General features: G+C 44.4%; 2 protein-coding genes and 1 pseudogene across 7 annotated transcripts; 2 read left to right on the top strand and 1 right to left on the bottom strand.

Moving 5' to 3' along the window:
- Positions 1-1,186: 1,186 nt before the first annotated feature.
- LOC135546838 (3 beta-hydroxysteroid dehydrogenase/Delta 5-->4-isomerase-like) lies at positions 1,187-4,617 on the top strand (annotated as a pseudogene).
- An 84-nt stretch (positions 4,618-4,701) lies between these two features.
- LOC135547465 (phospholipase A1 member A-like) lies at positions 4,702-11,147 on the top strand. Of its 5 annotated transcripts, none has more exons than XM_064976500.1 (12): positions 4,702-4,749; positions 4,918-5,206; positions 5,447-5,663; positions 5,848-6,025; positions 6,148-6,256; positions 7,359-7,460; positions 7,690-7,782; positions 8,505-8,690; positions 9,152-9,241; positions 9,426-9,534; positions 9,674-9,829; positions 9,915-11,147. In XM_064976500.1, exons 2-12 carry the CDS (start codon positions 5,137-5,139, stop codon positions 10,003-10,005), a joined length of 1,401 nt encoding a protein of 466 aa, XP_064832572.1. In that variant the 5' UTR covers positions 4,702-4,749; positions 4,918-5,136; the 3' UTR covers positions 10,006-11,147. The 5 variants fall into 5 exon arrangements, with proteins under 5 accessions (XP_064832572.1, XP_064832575.1, XP_064832577.1 ...); XM_064976501.1 differs by having other exon boundaries at positions 4,720-4,741; XM_064976503.1 differs by having other exon boundaries at positions 4,704-5,206; positions 5,450-5,663.
- Positions 10,701-15,996, bottom strand: LOC135547466 (popeye domain-containing 2-like). Of its 2 annotated transcripts, none has more exons than XM_064976507.1 (4): positions 15,055-15,996; positions 13,765-13,873; positions 13,188-13,668; positions 10,701-11,517 (listed from the first exon to the last, which is right to left on the bottom strand). In XM_064976507.1, the coding sequence occupies exons 1-4, from the start codon at positions 15,549-15,551 to the stop codon at positions 11,435-11,437; spliced, it is 1,170 nt and encodes a 389-aa protein (XP_064832579.1). In that variant the 5' UTR covers positions 15,552-15,996; the 3' UTR covers positions 10,701-11,434. The 2 variants fall into 2 exon arrangements, with proteins under 2 accessions (XP_064832579.1, XP_064832578.1); XM_064976506.1 differs by having other exon boundaries at positions 11,430-11,517; positions 13,048-13,668.
- Between the last annotated feature and the right edge of the window lie 1,025 nt (positions 15,997-17,021).

A 17,021-nucleotide genomic window follows, 5' to 3' on the forward strand; every position in this document is an offset into this window, starting at 1 on the left:
CAAGTCAACCCACTAACTAGTCTAGGATCTCCGCCCTTCTTGGTTACTGTTGCAACCTCGGACAACCTTTTCCTGGGAAGCCCAATTCCCCATTAAACCATTGGCAAAATCCCCTCACAATGATCTCAAACTGTGTTTCTAATACACACTGGAATTGAACTCAGACTACCCATTGCTAACCAGGAAACTCTTAGGCATGTTGTGGTGGACTGTCATTACAATTGCTTCATGGGAACATGGTACAATTATGTTTGTAATATAACTACCGATGTAGGATTTTAAATTAATCACTCTTTTATTGCTAATAATTTTACTGTACAGCAGCTAATGCTAAACTTGTAGTGTGTTTGAGGTTTAAAAAGTATTTTAAAGTTTGTAATTTCCACTTTCAAATAACAGACTTGTTATGCCCGAACAAAAAATGTATCAACCCCTACAAAAAAATCCATTAATTAAAATTCACATATTAATTCACATTTCCTGTTGCTGTAGCTGTATGGCTGAATGACTCTGAATTCACTGCCAGCAGGCAATCAAAGCCATAACAGCTTTTGGAGCTAACTGGTGCTCTCAAATCGCATCCTGATGTCTAGAGCAGATGGGAGTTGTATTCATAACTTTGCTAACTTAGCTAGCTAACACATTCTGAGAAAACAAGGGCTGCAGTCCAAACATAATTTTTTACCCTCTCAGCCCTCTTGCCTGTCACTTTCCCTAGCGTCAATCCCCATCGAAACCAGATGCAGTTCGACTACAATATTAAGTTGAGGTCCAATTCACAAAAGTTGCCCCCTCGATTTAGCTTGACGGAGCAAGTGAAGAACTTTGATCATTTTGGAGGTTGATATGACCCACAATTCAATGCAAACTGTAGTCACGTGTCAAACTCCGGTGGCCGCAAAGTGTAAAATTGAATCCACAGAGCTGCATTTTCAGGATGTCAGTTAATATGATGATACTAGCTTGCTAAAAGATATAGATGACATTGATTTTAGAGTTGGGAAATTGGCTTAGTCTCATCGTGAGGAAACTATAATACATAACTAGCGTCATAAACATATTTTGGGGAATTATATATTTTGGGGGAATAAATGACCAAACTATTAAACTAATTAGCCAGCTATGGTTAACTGTAGCTTGCTCGGTACATTAATACATTTAGACTGATTGTTTTTAAGCACCAAGGATGTCGCCTCTCCGATCATCCCTTGGGCAAGGGACATTTAGTAAGGTACACTCGACTGTGACGATGTAAAAGGTCATTCAAGGGCTGAGGGTTTAGGGCCGAGGGCTGTCGACTTTGAGTTTGGACTGCAGCCAAGGTATATTAAATGGCTGGCTAGCTAGCTAGCGTTAGCAACGTTTGGTGGCCAATGAGACTGAGAGCTAGCCAACCAGCTGAGCTGGCAAACGATGTAACAAAAGTATAACTTCATCAACAGGCTCTGTATTTCAGTCCTCACTGGCTTTCATGCGATTTAAACATAAGCTTTTCTAAGGTTTCGGGACTTGACAACAGTTCCTATCCATTGGAGCGGTGTAATTGTTTGCCCAAAGTTCTGGGGCGGGGCTTAGTGAAGGGTCAGTTGAGTTGAAGTGATGCAGGTGGAATATGGAGGCTTTTGCATGTTTCAGCTCAAGCCTTGTCACAGTGACGTCATCCTTCATCCTCCAGAGAGAGCCGAGAGAGAGGCCCTGGCACCAGATCAAGGACAACTAACGTTTTTGACTCGTTTACAGACACCTTAATGCATACTTTTAAATTATGCTATTTAAAATAAAGTGTATATACACAGTGCCTTCGGAAAGTATTCAGACCCTTGACTTGTTCCACATTTTGTTACATTATAGCCTTATACTAAAATGGATTAAATTGTTTATTTTTTTCTCATCAATATACACACAATAGCCAATATTGACAAAGCAAAAACAGGTTTATAAATATTTGCAAATATATTTAAAAAAATAACGGAAATATCACATTTACCTAAGTATTCAGACCCCCCGGATCAGTGCCTTGACACAATCCTGTCTCGTAGCTCTACGGACAATTGCTTCGACCTCATGGCTTGGTTTTTGCTCTGACACACACTGTCAGCTGTGGGACCTTATATAGACAGGCGTGTGCCTTTCCAAACATGTCCAATCAATTGAATTTACCACAGGTGGACTCCAATCAAGTTGTAGAAACATCCCAAGGATGATCAATGGAATCAGGATGCACCTGAGCTCAATTTCGAGTCTCATAGCAAACGGTCTGAATGTAAATAAGGTGCTTCTGTTTTTTATTTGTAATAAAATAGAATTTTATCCATTTTAGAATAAGGCCGTAACATCACAAAATGTGGAAAAAGTCAAGGGGTTTGTACATTTTCCGAAGGCACTGTATATATAAAAACATTTTCCTTAAAGTATTAAAGTATTTTTTTTAGTACTGTTACTGTCCACACTACAACAATCAAATACTTAAATACATGTAATTTTGTCCTTGAAACATTTAATTGAATTTCCATTAATTCCTATGGAGGACTGTGCCTTCTTGGGAGTGCAAAATATGTCTGGACAGTGGCTTCAAAGCCTCTCCATGGCAAATACATACTTTCAGCAATCCGGGGTTTATATAAGACATGTCCAGTCAATCTTAATATGTTCAAAACCCTACAAAACCAGCTGCAATCACATACATTTGGCAGTTTCTGAGAGGATGAAACCACTTCAACATATGCTACACAGATATAGAATAAATGACACTGTTAGGGTGAATATACTGCAAATGCTTTATAGACCACGTTGATAATCAGTGGCCAAGCCTGTCAAAATAAACCCAGCCACTAAATCTGCAGCGTATTGACTCTACTCTGACGAGAATCAGTTCATCACTGTGTCAATGGGAGAGCAAAGCAAATCGTTAGTCATCTGGCAGATGTCGTCTTGACTTTCAAGTCCTTGAAAACTGTTTTCCTTGGCTGGTTTGGGGCCAGCAGCCTTGGTGGCCATCCTTGGCAGATACTGGTTGAATAAAATGTCCCTGCCCGCTCTCCCTCTTTTGCATCTGCCTGCCTCCAGAACTTGCCTCACTTCTCGCCCCAGAGTGGCAGAGTAACCGTCACTTCCAGCACATTCCCTCAGGCTGGAAAAAGACGTTGTCGCAGTGGGGGATAATAGAGTGGGGCAATAGGTTTGGAGTGGGGACCAAGTCCGGAGCATTGGTCATGTCCGACCACAAATCATACAGTCTCTGGAAGGTAAATACTGTACCAGCTCTCCTTTTGTTCTCCGTTCCTACCATGGTTGGTGTAAATATTGATATTTTAACATTTGTATTTGGCTTGTTTCTTCTCTGATTCATTTTTTTCTTTTCTGTTTGTTGTTAGAGGTCAGAGGTGACATTGTGGTGAGTGTGTTTGAGGGGGACATCAGGGACAGTGAGCTGCTGAGGACAGCGTGTAAGGGAGAATCGGAGGTCTACCACACTGCGTCCCTCATAGATGTCATCGAGAAGGTGGACTACAGCAAGATCCACGGAGTCAACGTCAAAGGTATGGTTGAGTTTCAATTTAGCATTGGCAGCAGTCCTGAGGGAAATGTCCGATACTTTCAAATACTTGAGCTGCACTTGAAAACTGAATTGACCCTGCTAATATACTCATTAATTGAATTTCTTCCTCAGGAACCCAGCTCCTTCTGTAGACGTACGTCCAGGAAAGCATGGCGTCCTTCATCTACACCAGCAGCATTGAGGTGGCCGGCCCCAATGCCAACGGAGACCCCATCATCAACGGTGACGAGAACACACCTTACACGTGCTCCATAAAGTTCCCCTTACTGCAGGACCAAAAAGGAAGCTGAGCGGGTCACACTGCAAGCCCAGGGCGAGGGGTTCCACCTGCACCCTCAGACCAATATACATCTATGGAGAGTGCTGACAATTTCTGCTGGGCCACATGAGCGACGGGATTCCGAACAGGGACGTATTGTACCGTACCTCCCACCCGGAGGCCCAGGTGAACCATGTGTATCCGGGGAACGCAGCATTGGCCCACCTCCCGCCCTGCGAGACCCCCAGCGGAGAGGCCCCATCGGAGGGAACTTCTACTACATCTCAGACGACACACCGCCCATCAGCTATTTTGACTTCAACCGTGTTGTGTTGTCGCCGTTGGGCTTCAGGTACCCGCCCATAAACCGGCAGCTCCTCAACATGCTGAACATGCCCTTTAGCTTCACCTATCGGAGGTCTCAGAGGGACATTGGGTACGTCCCCCGGTATAGCTGGGAGGAGGTACGCAAGTGGACCATGGATTGGTTAGCATCCCAGTTACCCAAAGAAAGAAAGTGAATAAAGGCTAAATAACTGCCCAAGGCGCTGCCTGTAAGACTGTTCCCATAGCTGACCATCCCCTGGTCCATGCTTATAATCATTATCACAGTGGTCTGTAAATGTGTATATTAAAGTTGCATGATAGATTACAGTTGCAGGTCCATCTCTAGGTTCACATGGACTAGTATAAAGGTAGAATTGGTAATCCAATGCTGAAATGTAGCTTATCACCATGTAACACAGTGAGTGTCACCCCCAGATGGCCAGAGTCCAGCATGAAAACAAACAGGCATTGATCATTGGTGAGGTCATGGATCCTCTGCCAGTGCCCTCCAAGCCCCCATACAGACTAAGCATTTGACCAAGCACTGGGTCCTAAGCAAAACACCGACCAACGACTGGAGCAGGAGGGGTACATGGGTATGTGGGTATGTTTTCATAAGCCTAGTTTACTGGGCCAGCTGAACTTTACGAGAAAGCAGGGAAGGAAATTCCTCCAACCCCCCATCTCTGTACTGTAATCAGATGTTGTAACTTAATATTTCAATGCCAGGCATTGTGAAATAACGTATTTTGTTCGACTTAATTCTCTTAAGGAGATTCCTGCCCTGTTTGAGGTTACTGTTGACCAGTAGAGGATTGAATGGCATTTCTAGATCCAAAGTGAACTACAGTACTATTAAATAGTCATTGCATAACTTCAAGCACTGTTGGGAGGGAAAATAGGTTTTCCAAAGCTAAGGATCTGAGGCACTGTTCACCAACCTAAGCGGTAAAGCTACAGAACAAGTTACCAATCGTCTTCTTTCAAGAGGATGGGCTGGAAACTGAAAACAGCGGAAACATTTCTCAGTATTTTAGCATTCTACATCACATCCACAGCAGGTAAGTACCACTCATCTCTATTGCAGAAGCTTCTGCCTAATACATTTTCATGTCATGAATAAACACTATCCTTGCTCTAAGCATATTTATTATAGCATATGCCACTTCACTGTATGTAAATAACTCTGTTGTGAAACATGATTTTTTTTTGTGCAAATGGTGCATCTGTCATCGTTGTTGTTGGTGGTGGTGGTGTTGTTGTCGTCAAGGTTCTTTATGGACATTTCTCCTCTGAACCAGCAGGGGAGGATGAGGAGTCCAGATCAGAATGTGCTGATTTCAACAACACGACGTGGCTGGAGTACCGTCAGCAAGGCAGCAAGCTACAGGTGCAATACCTACTCCTGACACGCAAGAATACAGACTGTGCCAGCCTCTTCAGTCAGGAGTCCCTCAGCAACAACAACTCCTACTTCAACTCCTCCCTACCCACCAAGATCATTGTCCATGGATACAGGTAAGGAGAAGGGGAGGGAGGTCAAAAACATGACACAGTAATTTCATACTCTCTTTACAGAGGTGAGAGAGATAGAGAGAGAGGTTATGCTGATGGGCACACATAAAGTGCAAGGGGATCTACAAATAAAACGTATAAGCTATCTCCCTCCCTCCCCCTTCCTTCCTCCCTCCCTCCCTCCCAGGGCTCTGGGCAGTAAGCCGTCCTGGGTGAAACAGCTGGCCCAGGCTCTGCTGCGGGCGCAGGATGCCAATGTGGTGGTGGTGGACTGGGTCTATGGGGCCTCCTTCGCCTACAACCTGGTGGTGGAGAACTACAAGGAGGTGGCCGTCCAGATATCTGTCCTCATCAACCAGCTCCAGGTCAGGGCCTAATCATTTGTTTATGTTTACATACTAATAAATGCAATCTCAATGTTCACTGACCAACAGCAAATTAATTTAAAAGTAATGAAAATAACGTAGAACTGATGTCTGTCTCACAGAACCATGGATGCAAACTGGAGTCATTTCACTTCATTGGGGTTAGCCTCGGGGCACACGTGTCTGGATTCGTGGGGACCCTGTTCAAGGGGGAGATAGGGAGAATCACAGGTGAGCTCCATCTGTGTCTGACCCAGTAACAGTTGCACAGGGCCCCTACTGTCTGCAGAACAAGGCTCTACAGGGCCAGACAACGACTGGTCACCACAAAGCAGGGCAGTCACTCACCCTTTCATCTCTGCCAAGTGGACTGAATGAGGCTTTCAGAGAAAGAGAGAACACTCTCCAGAAAACAACAACAGCAGACATTGAAAAGCGCTGTGTTTGTGAACGATGGAGACGTTACCCTTCTGAGGACACACAACGGCACAACAATGCATACAATTGTCTGTCTTCACATTATCTCGGGTGTTTTTGTCTGAGTAGAGGCATTCAGCCCTGTGATGTGAAGTAGTCTGAATGTTTAGGTGCAGCAATTCACAGCCGTGTGTGTGTGTGTGTGTGTGTGTGTGTGTGTGTGTGTGTGTGTGTGTGTGTGTGTGTGTGTGTGTGTGTGTGTGTGTGTGTGTGTGTGTGTGTGTGTGTGTGTGTGTGTGTGTGTGTGTGTGTGTGTGTGTGTGTGTGTGTGTGTGTGTGTGTGTGTGTGTGTGTGGATCAAAAGTGTGTGGGGACCAGAAGTCCACACAAGAAAAGTAAACAAACAACAATTTGACCAACTGGGGACATTTTGTTTGTCCCTACGAGGTCAAATGCTATTTCTAGGGGGATTAGGGTTAAGGTTAGAATTAGTGCTAGGGTTAGGGTTAGGGTTAAGGTTAGGTTTTTGGGTTAATGTTAAGGTTAGGGTTGGGGTTAGGGGTTAGAGAAAATATGATTTTGAATGGGATTGAATTATGTCCCAATAAAGTTAGCTGTACAAGACTGTGTGTGCCATATGCCCCGTCTTTTTTGCTGTAAAACTGCCCCATAGCAAAATGAGTAGAATTGCAGGAAATTAACTCTAAAACCGCTAGCAAGAGGAGGACCGCTTAAATGTTTTACTCACACGGCTCTGTATGGATGTGTGTACGCAGACCTACGAGCCACCGCGGCCCCTCACGAGGAGTTCAGATTTTTTGTGAACCCCAACCCCATCAAAGTTTCCCTTCCCTGCTGTAGCCTATCACTCACTCACCTCAGTCATTCACTGCTCTGTCTGTATCTCCTCCTGTAGGTCTGGACCCAGCTGGACCCATGTTTAAGGGAGCCGACACGTTTGACCGTCTTGACCCCTCAGATGCACTGTTTGTGGAGGCCATCCACACAGACTCTGACTGTAAGAGAACACACAAACAATGTTATTGCAAAGAGATTTCTGCAATTATCTTTCCACCTAGCTTATTGGGCTAGGTAGCTAGCTTGAATGCTAGTGTGTTCTGTTTTGTTGTAGGTCTAGTTCCTCTGCAATTCTGTCATAGTCACTACACAAAGGTTGGCTGCACCCCAACAACACTGCTTACCTGACAATCTCCTGATATCAGCCTTTTGTCTATATTTTCTCTCAGACTTTGGTATCTCCATCCCTGTTGGCCATGCCGACTTCTTCCTGAATGGCGGAATGGACCAGGCAGGTTGCGCTCGCTCAAGGTTTGTGTCAAGTAAGTGTGTGCTTTTGCCGCCAAAATGTTTAATTGGTGTAATATTATTTAAATTGAGAAGCACATCCTACTACAATTGGCATAGAGGCCTGTGCAGAGGCGTCATAGGGGGCACAGAGGGGCACGTGTTCCCTCAGATGTATTTTTTAATTTGATTGATTGTTTCTCTGTAATACCACTAGCCCACCTAGCAATTTTATGAAGTTGGATTTAGCTAGCCCAGATAGATTCACAATCTCCCAACCTGATAACTAGCTATCTTAGCTGGCATGCCTGCTGGCAAGGTTGGTAGACTTTAGAAAAGCAATAAATAACTACATGTACTGACTAAGACTCACATTCCTTTCAATCTTTTACCCAGATTTTAGCAGAGATGAAGAGAAGTATATTTAGTTTCTTAAAAAATAAGAACCACCAGTCAGATGGATACAAACACCTCAAGATGTATGCTTAAATATGCAAAAAAATAGACATGTTTTTTTTATATAGAATCAATTATAACAATTATGTCTCTAAATTGCAGGAAAAATCTGTTTCAGATGTTTGAAAAATGCTATATTCTACAGCGTCCATGATGCCCCTGTGCCTGTGTATGATAGTATGATATGCCTACATAACCTTCAGACATGTCATTATCAACTAAGCACTAACATCCACTGCTAGCAAGCAGATATATTTGGTGGTAAGCTGATGGCTACCTGAGCCTCTTCGTTTGTTGTCAGTTCTTGTCTACTTTCCAGTGTATGGCTATGTGATCTGTGACCACATGAGGGCGCTCCACGTCTACATAAGCGCACTGAACGGGACCTGCCCACTGACTGGCATCCCTTGTTCCAGCTATGAGGAATTCCTAAAGGGGCGCTGTTTAGGCTGCCAAGGTGTCTTCAATGGCACATGTCCACAAATAGGTAGGGTTATCAACATGACACAATTTCCTGAAAACTAAACCAACCTGTTGTCTGTGAGTACTTTGATCATTGGAATGTAAAAAATATAAATAAGCCACTTCATACATGTATAGTAGGCTATATGTCAATTATTTTCATCATGTTCATATTTTGATATTTTGAATAGGCCTAATCATATTAAAAGTTCCCAGCACACTTTCCATTTTCACCTTAATCAGATTTCACTCAATGAGAGATAGGGCTTCTGTCTGACCTAGCTAGTGTCACGTCTGGTCTGGTGTCCACTTACAGTATCACTGTGGCCACTGGCACTGCAGATACAGTTACAGACGTACAGTATACAGACAAAGAGGTTAATGTAGTCTGGAGGCCTTTCATCTGTCATAGATGCGATAGGAAGGGCTACTTTACATCTCACTCTCTCTGTCTCTTGTACATCCATGTGTCCTTGTCTGTTTCAGGGTTATTGGAGAACAGCGGTATGACAGCCTCTCCTCTTCCTCAACAAGAGAAGCTTTTCCTCCTGACAACCTCTGCACCTCCTTTCTGTGGTGAGTAGCTGCATCTAGCCTTCCTCTCGTGATCTCGGACTGACTGTCCAGCCGGAGATTGTTGAATTTTCATGACACATCACCACTACTTTCACCCCACAGTTGAATGCTTAAATAAAGCAATATTTGAAGTGATGATGATGAACTTATTTTCCGTCCCCCTCACCCACCCTCTCCCCCTCAGCCCATCACATCCTGGTGCAGCTAGAGGTATCCCCCCTGGACAAGACTGCTGAGGTGCAGGTGACCCTAAGAACCAGCGGACTTCCTGAAACAGAGCACAGACTCAGGCTGTAGGTATAACAACCTCTAACCTCACTGTTAGAGACAAAACAAATATTTAGACAGCAGCATGAATCACAGCTGTTCACTTTATGATACGTAAACATGGATTATATTCTCAGTAACAGTCATGCTGTGTGTGTATTCTAGAGAGACAGACGGTTCAGTTTACAGGAGGGTGATAGCCCACCTGGTGCCACTGTGTGAGATAGACTCCATCCAGCTGAAGAACACTGGAGCACGCTTCTACAGACAGGGAGACATCCACTTTGTGTCTGTCTGTATATCAGAGTTCCCCTCTGTCAGGTATATCCTTTCATCTATTTAAAACACACACACACAGACTGTGTGTGGGTACCTGTGCGTGCATATGACACTGTTTCTCTTTCAGAGAAGTGGAGTCGTTGTGTGTGAAGAAGATTGACATTAGACGAGGATCTCCATGGAACCATGATTTTGTGCAGCTGTGTGGGAATGACTGAGAACCCTTATGTCCTGAACACACACAACCTATGCACCAACATCTGTTTCTTTCGCTGTGTCAACTTCCCAATAGTTCTGAACTGGCATCCTCTCCTCGTCTCCTTTCCTTTGTCATCAATGATGTGGAATGCTTTGACCAGTAAGGAGGAAGCTTATCCTGTCCTTATCATTAGGCATGAAGGAAAGGAAATTAGGAGAGTTTTACTGGGACGTAGTCTGTTTCCAGCTCACACAGAAACACACACACATGCAGCCAATAGCTCCTGTTGGAAATATACATACAAACACACTCACACACTCATATGTTACTGATAGACCACCTACAGCCAGACTATGCTACAATTTTCTTCTGGTTACATTTGTTGTGTATTTTCTAATAGCGTTAGTATCGCTGTACATAATCATTCCGATGCAGCTGAATGCTACTTTCTTAATAAGAGCTTCTGTTGAAGCAAAACAGCTCTGAGAAGCAGGGGTGAGCAATGTATTCAAATTGTGATGAGTTTGAATACCTCGTCATGATAAACTTGAAGACTCAATCTTATTCGGACTGAGGATGGAGGAGAGAGGAGACATAGATGAAAAATTGACAGTCAATGTATTTTCACCAAGAACTTTATGGAGAAAGATTGGCCCCATGAAAATACATGTTTATCACATTATGTATATGTAGGCCCACATTTTTTTTTTGGGGGGGGGTGGGGGGGACAACAAAAACAAAATACTCCTGTTCTATGTTTTCTGACTAAATGTACAATGTGTGAGACATCACACCTTTACAAGCACGTAGACAAAATGCAGAAGTGTGTGTCTGTCTGCCTGTTAGATTTGGAATCATGATTTGAAAATATGTATGCAGGAAGAGAAAACCCTTTTAGCATGCTCTCAGTCAAACGTTATTCTCTCAGATTATGTCTGCACAAACAAACAAGATTAACGTGCCCCTAGCTTGCCAACCCAACCCCGGCTGTTAAAACATCTAATGCACATGATTAGTTTAATGTGGAATCATAATAGAATAATCCTATCTCTACTTCAAAAGGCTTTCCATCCAGATGAATGGGAGATGTGAGTGACATAATAAAAAGAGTATACGATTCTTTTCTGTGACATCAACTAATAAATTCAGTTAATAACATAATTATGTTCAGTGTCCAGAGTCTCACTCTCTCCTTTATTGTCATGCACAGATGACATCACAGGAGTGAGATAATGTTAGGTGAGAGACTGGGATGTGGTGTTGGGTGGGCCTGATTCCATCCAGGACAGTGGTGATAGTTATATCCCAGGTTGTCTTTCCTGCAGTTCCACTGGTCTTCTCAGGAAAATGCTGTAGATATGCATAAACATTTTGTGATAGTGTTATACGCTGCACAGCATGACTGTAATAAAGACAACCTGGAACTGTTTGCACTTTTCGTAAAACTATCACAGCTTAGGGGTGTCCGTGGGAGCCAGAGGAGCTCTTCCTCTCTGGTATCGCATTGGTAGAGTCCCAGCAGTTTCCCCTCCTGTGGAATAAACAGAGAACATCTGTCAAAAAACAAGCATAACTGTTACTACGACAACCTTCCTTATGGCAGGCAAGCAGATCATATTCACCTTGTCCAAGTACAGAGAGTATTTCATTTTCACCTAAATGCTATGTATCACGCATTACAGCTGAACATATAGTAGTATGGTGTAAGGTTGCAACATGATCTCACAACGAACGTTCCCATTGGTCGAATTACACCGGCATAGTCCTCACATTCCTGACAACAGGTTAACAGTGAGAGATGGAGGAACTACTGACCTGTGATGTCACAATGACATGGAGGGATAGGCTGTTCTCTGAGCCTGGCTGGTCTCTGCTTTCACATGACCCACATCCCTCGCCCTTTTCTCATCCCTTACCCCTGTCAAACCCTCACCCCTCTCATTCCCTTGCTTGCCGTAGCCACTGTCTAACTGACCATAGCCTGCATCTGAAGGTCAGCAGCAGCCTTTACAATTACAGCAGAGCCAGAGCCCTCCACCAAGCACCCAGCAGCTGTCCTGGAATCCAACCCCCTTCCTGCCCCCCTCTCCCTCCTCCGCCCGAAGCACGATCTGCCCTCGGTTGGGTCAGGGAGGATTTTGGGATAGGGGGAAAGGGAGGGGTAGTGGGTAGGCATGTGGATTAATGGCATGGCACTGGATCTCTGTCTGCCAGGATATCCCCAGTTTCCAGCAGGCTCTAATCATTGCCTCTGTCAGAGAAAAACACACAGATGATTGCCAGCCTCCCACCCTGCTGTCTCCCTATCCTGGTCCAAACTACAAACCTCCAACATATATACAGATGGTACCCCCATCTGTTTGAACCAACATAAGCTATCAGAGTCACCCTCAGGTAAACTGTTGTAAACTGTTGTGTACTTTCATCTGGCCAAGCTTTGGAATCCAGCCAGAAAGTACAGTCTAACTAACCTAGCTAAACAAATACACTCTCCATACACACTCCACAGTACATCCAGCTACCAAGAAGGCATGCCACATACCGGAAGAGGAGTGGTGGAGAGGCTGTAATATACGATACATACATATACAGTATAACGTAGAGAATTAGACCAGCAAGAGTTTTGGGGTTAGAGCTCCTGAGGCGTCAGATCTCCATTGAGATGGAGTGGAGGTAAACTGTATAACAACAATCCTCAGAGACAGAGTGGGTACCCAAGAGGCGAGGTGTCCCAGTTCTGCCAACTCTTTGGTCAATCTAATGTTCTTCCCTTCATGCTCATTCATTTCAAACAAGAAATGTATTAAGATTACTAACTCACTCTCTAAACATTCATATAATAAAAAAAAGAAGGAGCAAGCAGTGCATAGCCTCTGCATAAGATAGATGGAATATGTGTGAAAACAAACAGAAAATCACTTAAATAATTGCAAAGTTGAAATGAGGTTCTTTAACACAGGGCATATCCATTTTAAAACTGGATTAGTGAGAGTGTGGACACAGCAAGCAAAACACGCAAAGCCCCCCAGCCCACCCTTTAACTGCACACAGGTGTACTTACATGTAGCTTAAGTAGTGGCCCAGTGTGTTAGCTCCAGCAACCTGCCCTCTACCTCAAATAATCCCTCTCACTCCCATAATCCATTAAGGACCCGGTCATATCAGCGAAGTCCTCCAGGACCAGGCTGGTGGAGTCCTCACCAGAGAGCATCTCCATGTCTGAAGGCCAGGGCTGGCGCTGTGGGTGTGGGCCTTGGGGTTGGCAGGGGCTTGCAGTTGATGGGTTGGGGGACTTCTCTTGTATCTGCAGCCGTGGGGTCGGGGGTGTTGGAGGCTCTGACTTCTGGTAGGCAGGCACCGGGACCACATCCACCACTGATGCCTCCTGCTGCTCCACTGGGTCTACCCGGTCCCTTGCACTACCACTGCCGCTACAGACCTCACCCTCGCTGCCCGGGGGTGAGGGGGCCAGGACGTGGTAGAGACTGGGCAGGCGGATGTCAAGGCGCACACCGCTCTTGGCAAAGAGCTTATCATTGAGTGAGTAGAGCTTGTTGGCAATGTCGCTGCCCAGCATGACGGAGAAGAGGCGGGTGATGTAGCGATCCTTGGACAGCAGCATGTAAAGGCGGCGCCGGCACCATGAGATGTAGCGGCAGTCCGTCTCCGCCGTCAGGGTCACCTGGTGGTTAGGAATGTCAAAAGTCAGGGGTAAGTGTGAAGGACTTACCCCTGGCTTCAGAAATGAATGAATGAATGACGAGAATCCGTCCAGTACCTGAAAGTTCCCCTCCTCATTGGGTCTGAGAGACTCCCACTCAGGAGAGTCCAGGAACTGGAGTGGGAAGATGTAATGGAGGAACTGTCCTTCTAGAGACACACGGATCCTACCAGGGAGAGCAGGAAAGGGCAAGGTTAGTAAGAAAGGAGAGGGGGAAAGTATGGGTAGGTGATAATGAGAGAAGGAAGGGAATACACACATCACTAGGTTTGATCCAAAACCTTGAAACAAGTTAACATGAATATCTATGTCCTTAACCTCAATACTCAGGGACGTAATCCAAGTTCGACATAGACAGATGTCACAGACATTCCAACAGTGCTCTTTCATGTCTGATTAATGTTGATGGTATTCATTTGAATCAATTGAAACTAGGAATTGCTTGTCATAAACAGATGTCATCTTATGACACCAAATGTTATTTGCATATGATAATAATTAGCTATCCTGAAGTTATAAACTTGACTTGCACTCACATAGCTGTCAGTACCATTAATGAACCATTCATTTTAGAGGCAGTATATGAGGAGTTAGTTAACTGTGTTGGTACACAACCTAAGGAGAGCAAATTTTGGGGGGAATATCACAACATTTTAACAGCCACCAGACCTGGGTCAAATACATTGTATACTTCCAAAATCTTGAACAGCACTTGATTTAATTTGCCCGGTACAATGGAATCAATATAATAGTCCCACATGAGCTAAATCAAGCACACCTCTAGTACTTGAAAATAAAGTGTTTGACATTATGTATTTGACCCAGCTGTCTGCCGCTAAGGGGAGCAAGTACACTACAGTGAGCCAGTAACACGAATACCCTGTGTTTTACAACGTCCGGGGCTGACATTTTAACCATACCCTCCCAATCCCAACACACTTGATACACACACTAAACCTGATATTAGTCAAAAAGCTAAGAAGTGATGGAGTCACTGCTGAGGACCAGTGTTGGGGAGTAGTGAATTACATTTCGTTCAACTAGTAATTGCAGTACATTTTGCAGTAGCATGGTGGTAGTTGAACTAAATTAAAATCTTGGTAGTGTTTTCAGTAAGTAATACATTTTTTTGCCATGTAGTGGTGTAGCTAACTACTGGAATTACACAGTACTGTACTAAACTACAGTTGGCTATGTTCCTCCAGAAACTCAACTAAAACAAGACTCAGGTCTGTTCCAATATCTCCAGTAACATACTACCAAGAACAAACAAAGTAATGTACTATTGATCATGCATTCTAAGTGGTATGATACAGACATTAAAACTGACACCCTCCTCTCGCTCACCTCCCTGACAGCAGAAAGGATAGCTGGTTGATGGGCGTCTTGCCCTCCACTGCATACGTCTCCTCTACTCTTAGGGCCAGCACCTTGTTCTCACAGGCCCCCACAATGTCTTTGAACACCTGTATGGGCACGTCCAGGGGCAGGTAGATGGCTGAGTAGAGGGCCAACAGCTCCTCGCTGGCCAAACCATCCTGTTGCAGCCTGTATATGAGGTGGCAGATCTGGAACACGCAGGCCACCAGCAGCAGCAGGTTCCAGGTGAACACATCCAACCCACACATGGTCATCCAGCCCCACAGGGCCAGGCAGGTGAAGGCAGGCGTCAAGAAACCGAAGATGAACAGGGAGCCGTAGGCGCTGCTGCCCCCCATGTACCCCAGGAACAAGACGGTGTTGCCCAGGTGGTAGAAGGCCCCCTCTGTGTTGTTGGTCCAGCCATCACATGGTGGATGGCCGTAGAAAACTGTCTCCAACAGGGTGGAGTTGTCTGCACTCATGGTGGAGACAGGCTGTTATTCCAAACAAAACTGTCGAGTTGTTCAATAAATTCCAAAAAAACAGTTACACTCAGAATATTCCAAAGTTTACTACGCTACCTGAGGTCAAAGCTGGAATAAAAAGTTTGTCCTCCACTCAAGCCTCAACTTGTTGTTGTTACTTTACCAGTGAGTCTGAAAAGTTGTCACTGGAGTTGGTCTATTTCTTAATAGTTCAATCAAGGTATTGTCAAAACAGAGAATACGATGCAAAAAATAGTATGAATTGTCAAAAGTTGCTCTGTTGCTCTCTTACGTACAGCTGGACTACAGATTTTCTTTGTCCTGCTTCAGTTATTACACCATAAATATGATTGGAATGGATTTCTCCCTTCTTTTCCCCGTCTATGTTTTGCTGTGTCTGTCTCTTGATTTTCTCTCTATTTTACTCAGCCATTTGCTTACTCTGGAGAGCTCACAGTTGGTAGTACAGAGAGAGAGAGGGAGGGTGAGGGGAGAGAGAGGGAAAGGAGGAGAGAGAGACCCCTAGTAGGATAACCATGTTTGGAATTGAAACCCAAGGAGTAGAAAGCCACAGACAGAAAGCAGACCAACTACTTATCATAACACTGCTGGGGAGAGAGAGGAAAAATGGAAAGGGGGGAGCAAGATGATAACAAGTGACAGAGAGAGAGAGAGAGAACCTTGAATTGAATTGAGAGATAGAGGCTATAGTCATTCCTCCAGGTAAATCACACCAATAAAAACTCTCCCTTCTGCCAAAACGGAACCATCTTTTAATTAACAGAATACTTATTTGGCCCCCAAACCTCTGGTTCAATGTGGGGCCAAGAGAGTGGGTCTGCTGGGTGCATATTTAGAAATACTGAAATAGTAGAATTACAGTGTAGGTCGGGTTTCAAAAATTCACCATGCCCCACCAGTTAGACACTGTTCTAAGGGGACTGTGTCACTGGAATAGGGGTCAGGGTGAAGTGAGGAGCTTTGATATCATACCACTTGGGATATATTCAAAGCCACACATGATTCTGGTGTGTGTGCGTGTTGTCTTAGAGATTCACAAACAATTAGAACAGAATGTTACATTTGCTTCAAAAGCACAGGTGCTTTGAATCATATAGACTTGTCTAATGATTCTATACAAGGTGTGTAGGCTATGCCCCTACTCACATCTTTCTCGTACTGTACACATACTATCTCCTTTACTTGTGTGCATCAAAGACATCAGTCAAGCAACGGCTGTTCACATGGCAGTCCTGAGTAGCTCCCGCCCTCTGCAGCAGCAGATAAGTTGGAAAGGTCACAGTGTAGGGCTCGTTCCCTGGCATGGCATCCATACAAGGCATTGGGCCAGGGAACGGGTTCCAATGCAGAGATATGTGTTCTCTCTGCTAATATATTACAATGACATTCTTCAGCAGGACACAAAAACAAGATGTATCACAGATACTTGTCCTAAACTACCAAGAA

This window comes from Oncorhynchus masou, chromosome 10, assembly GCF_036934945.1.
Source record: "Oncorhynchus masou masou isolate Uvic2021 chromosome 10, UVic_Omas_1.1, whole genome shotgun sequence".
NCBI lineage: Eukaryota > Metazoa > Chordata > Actinopteri > Salmoniformes > Salmonidae > Oncorhynchus > Oncorhynchus masou.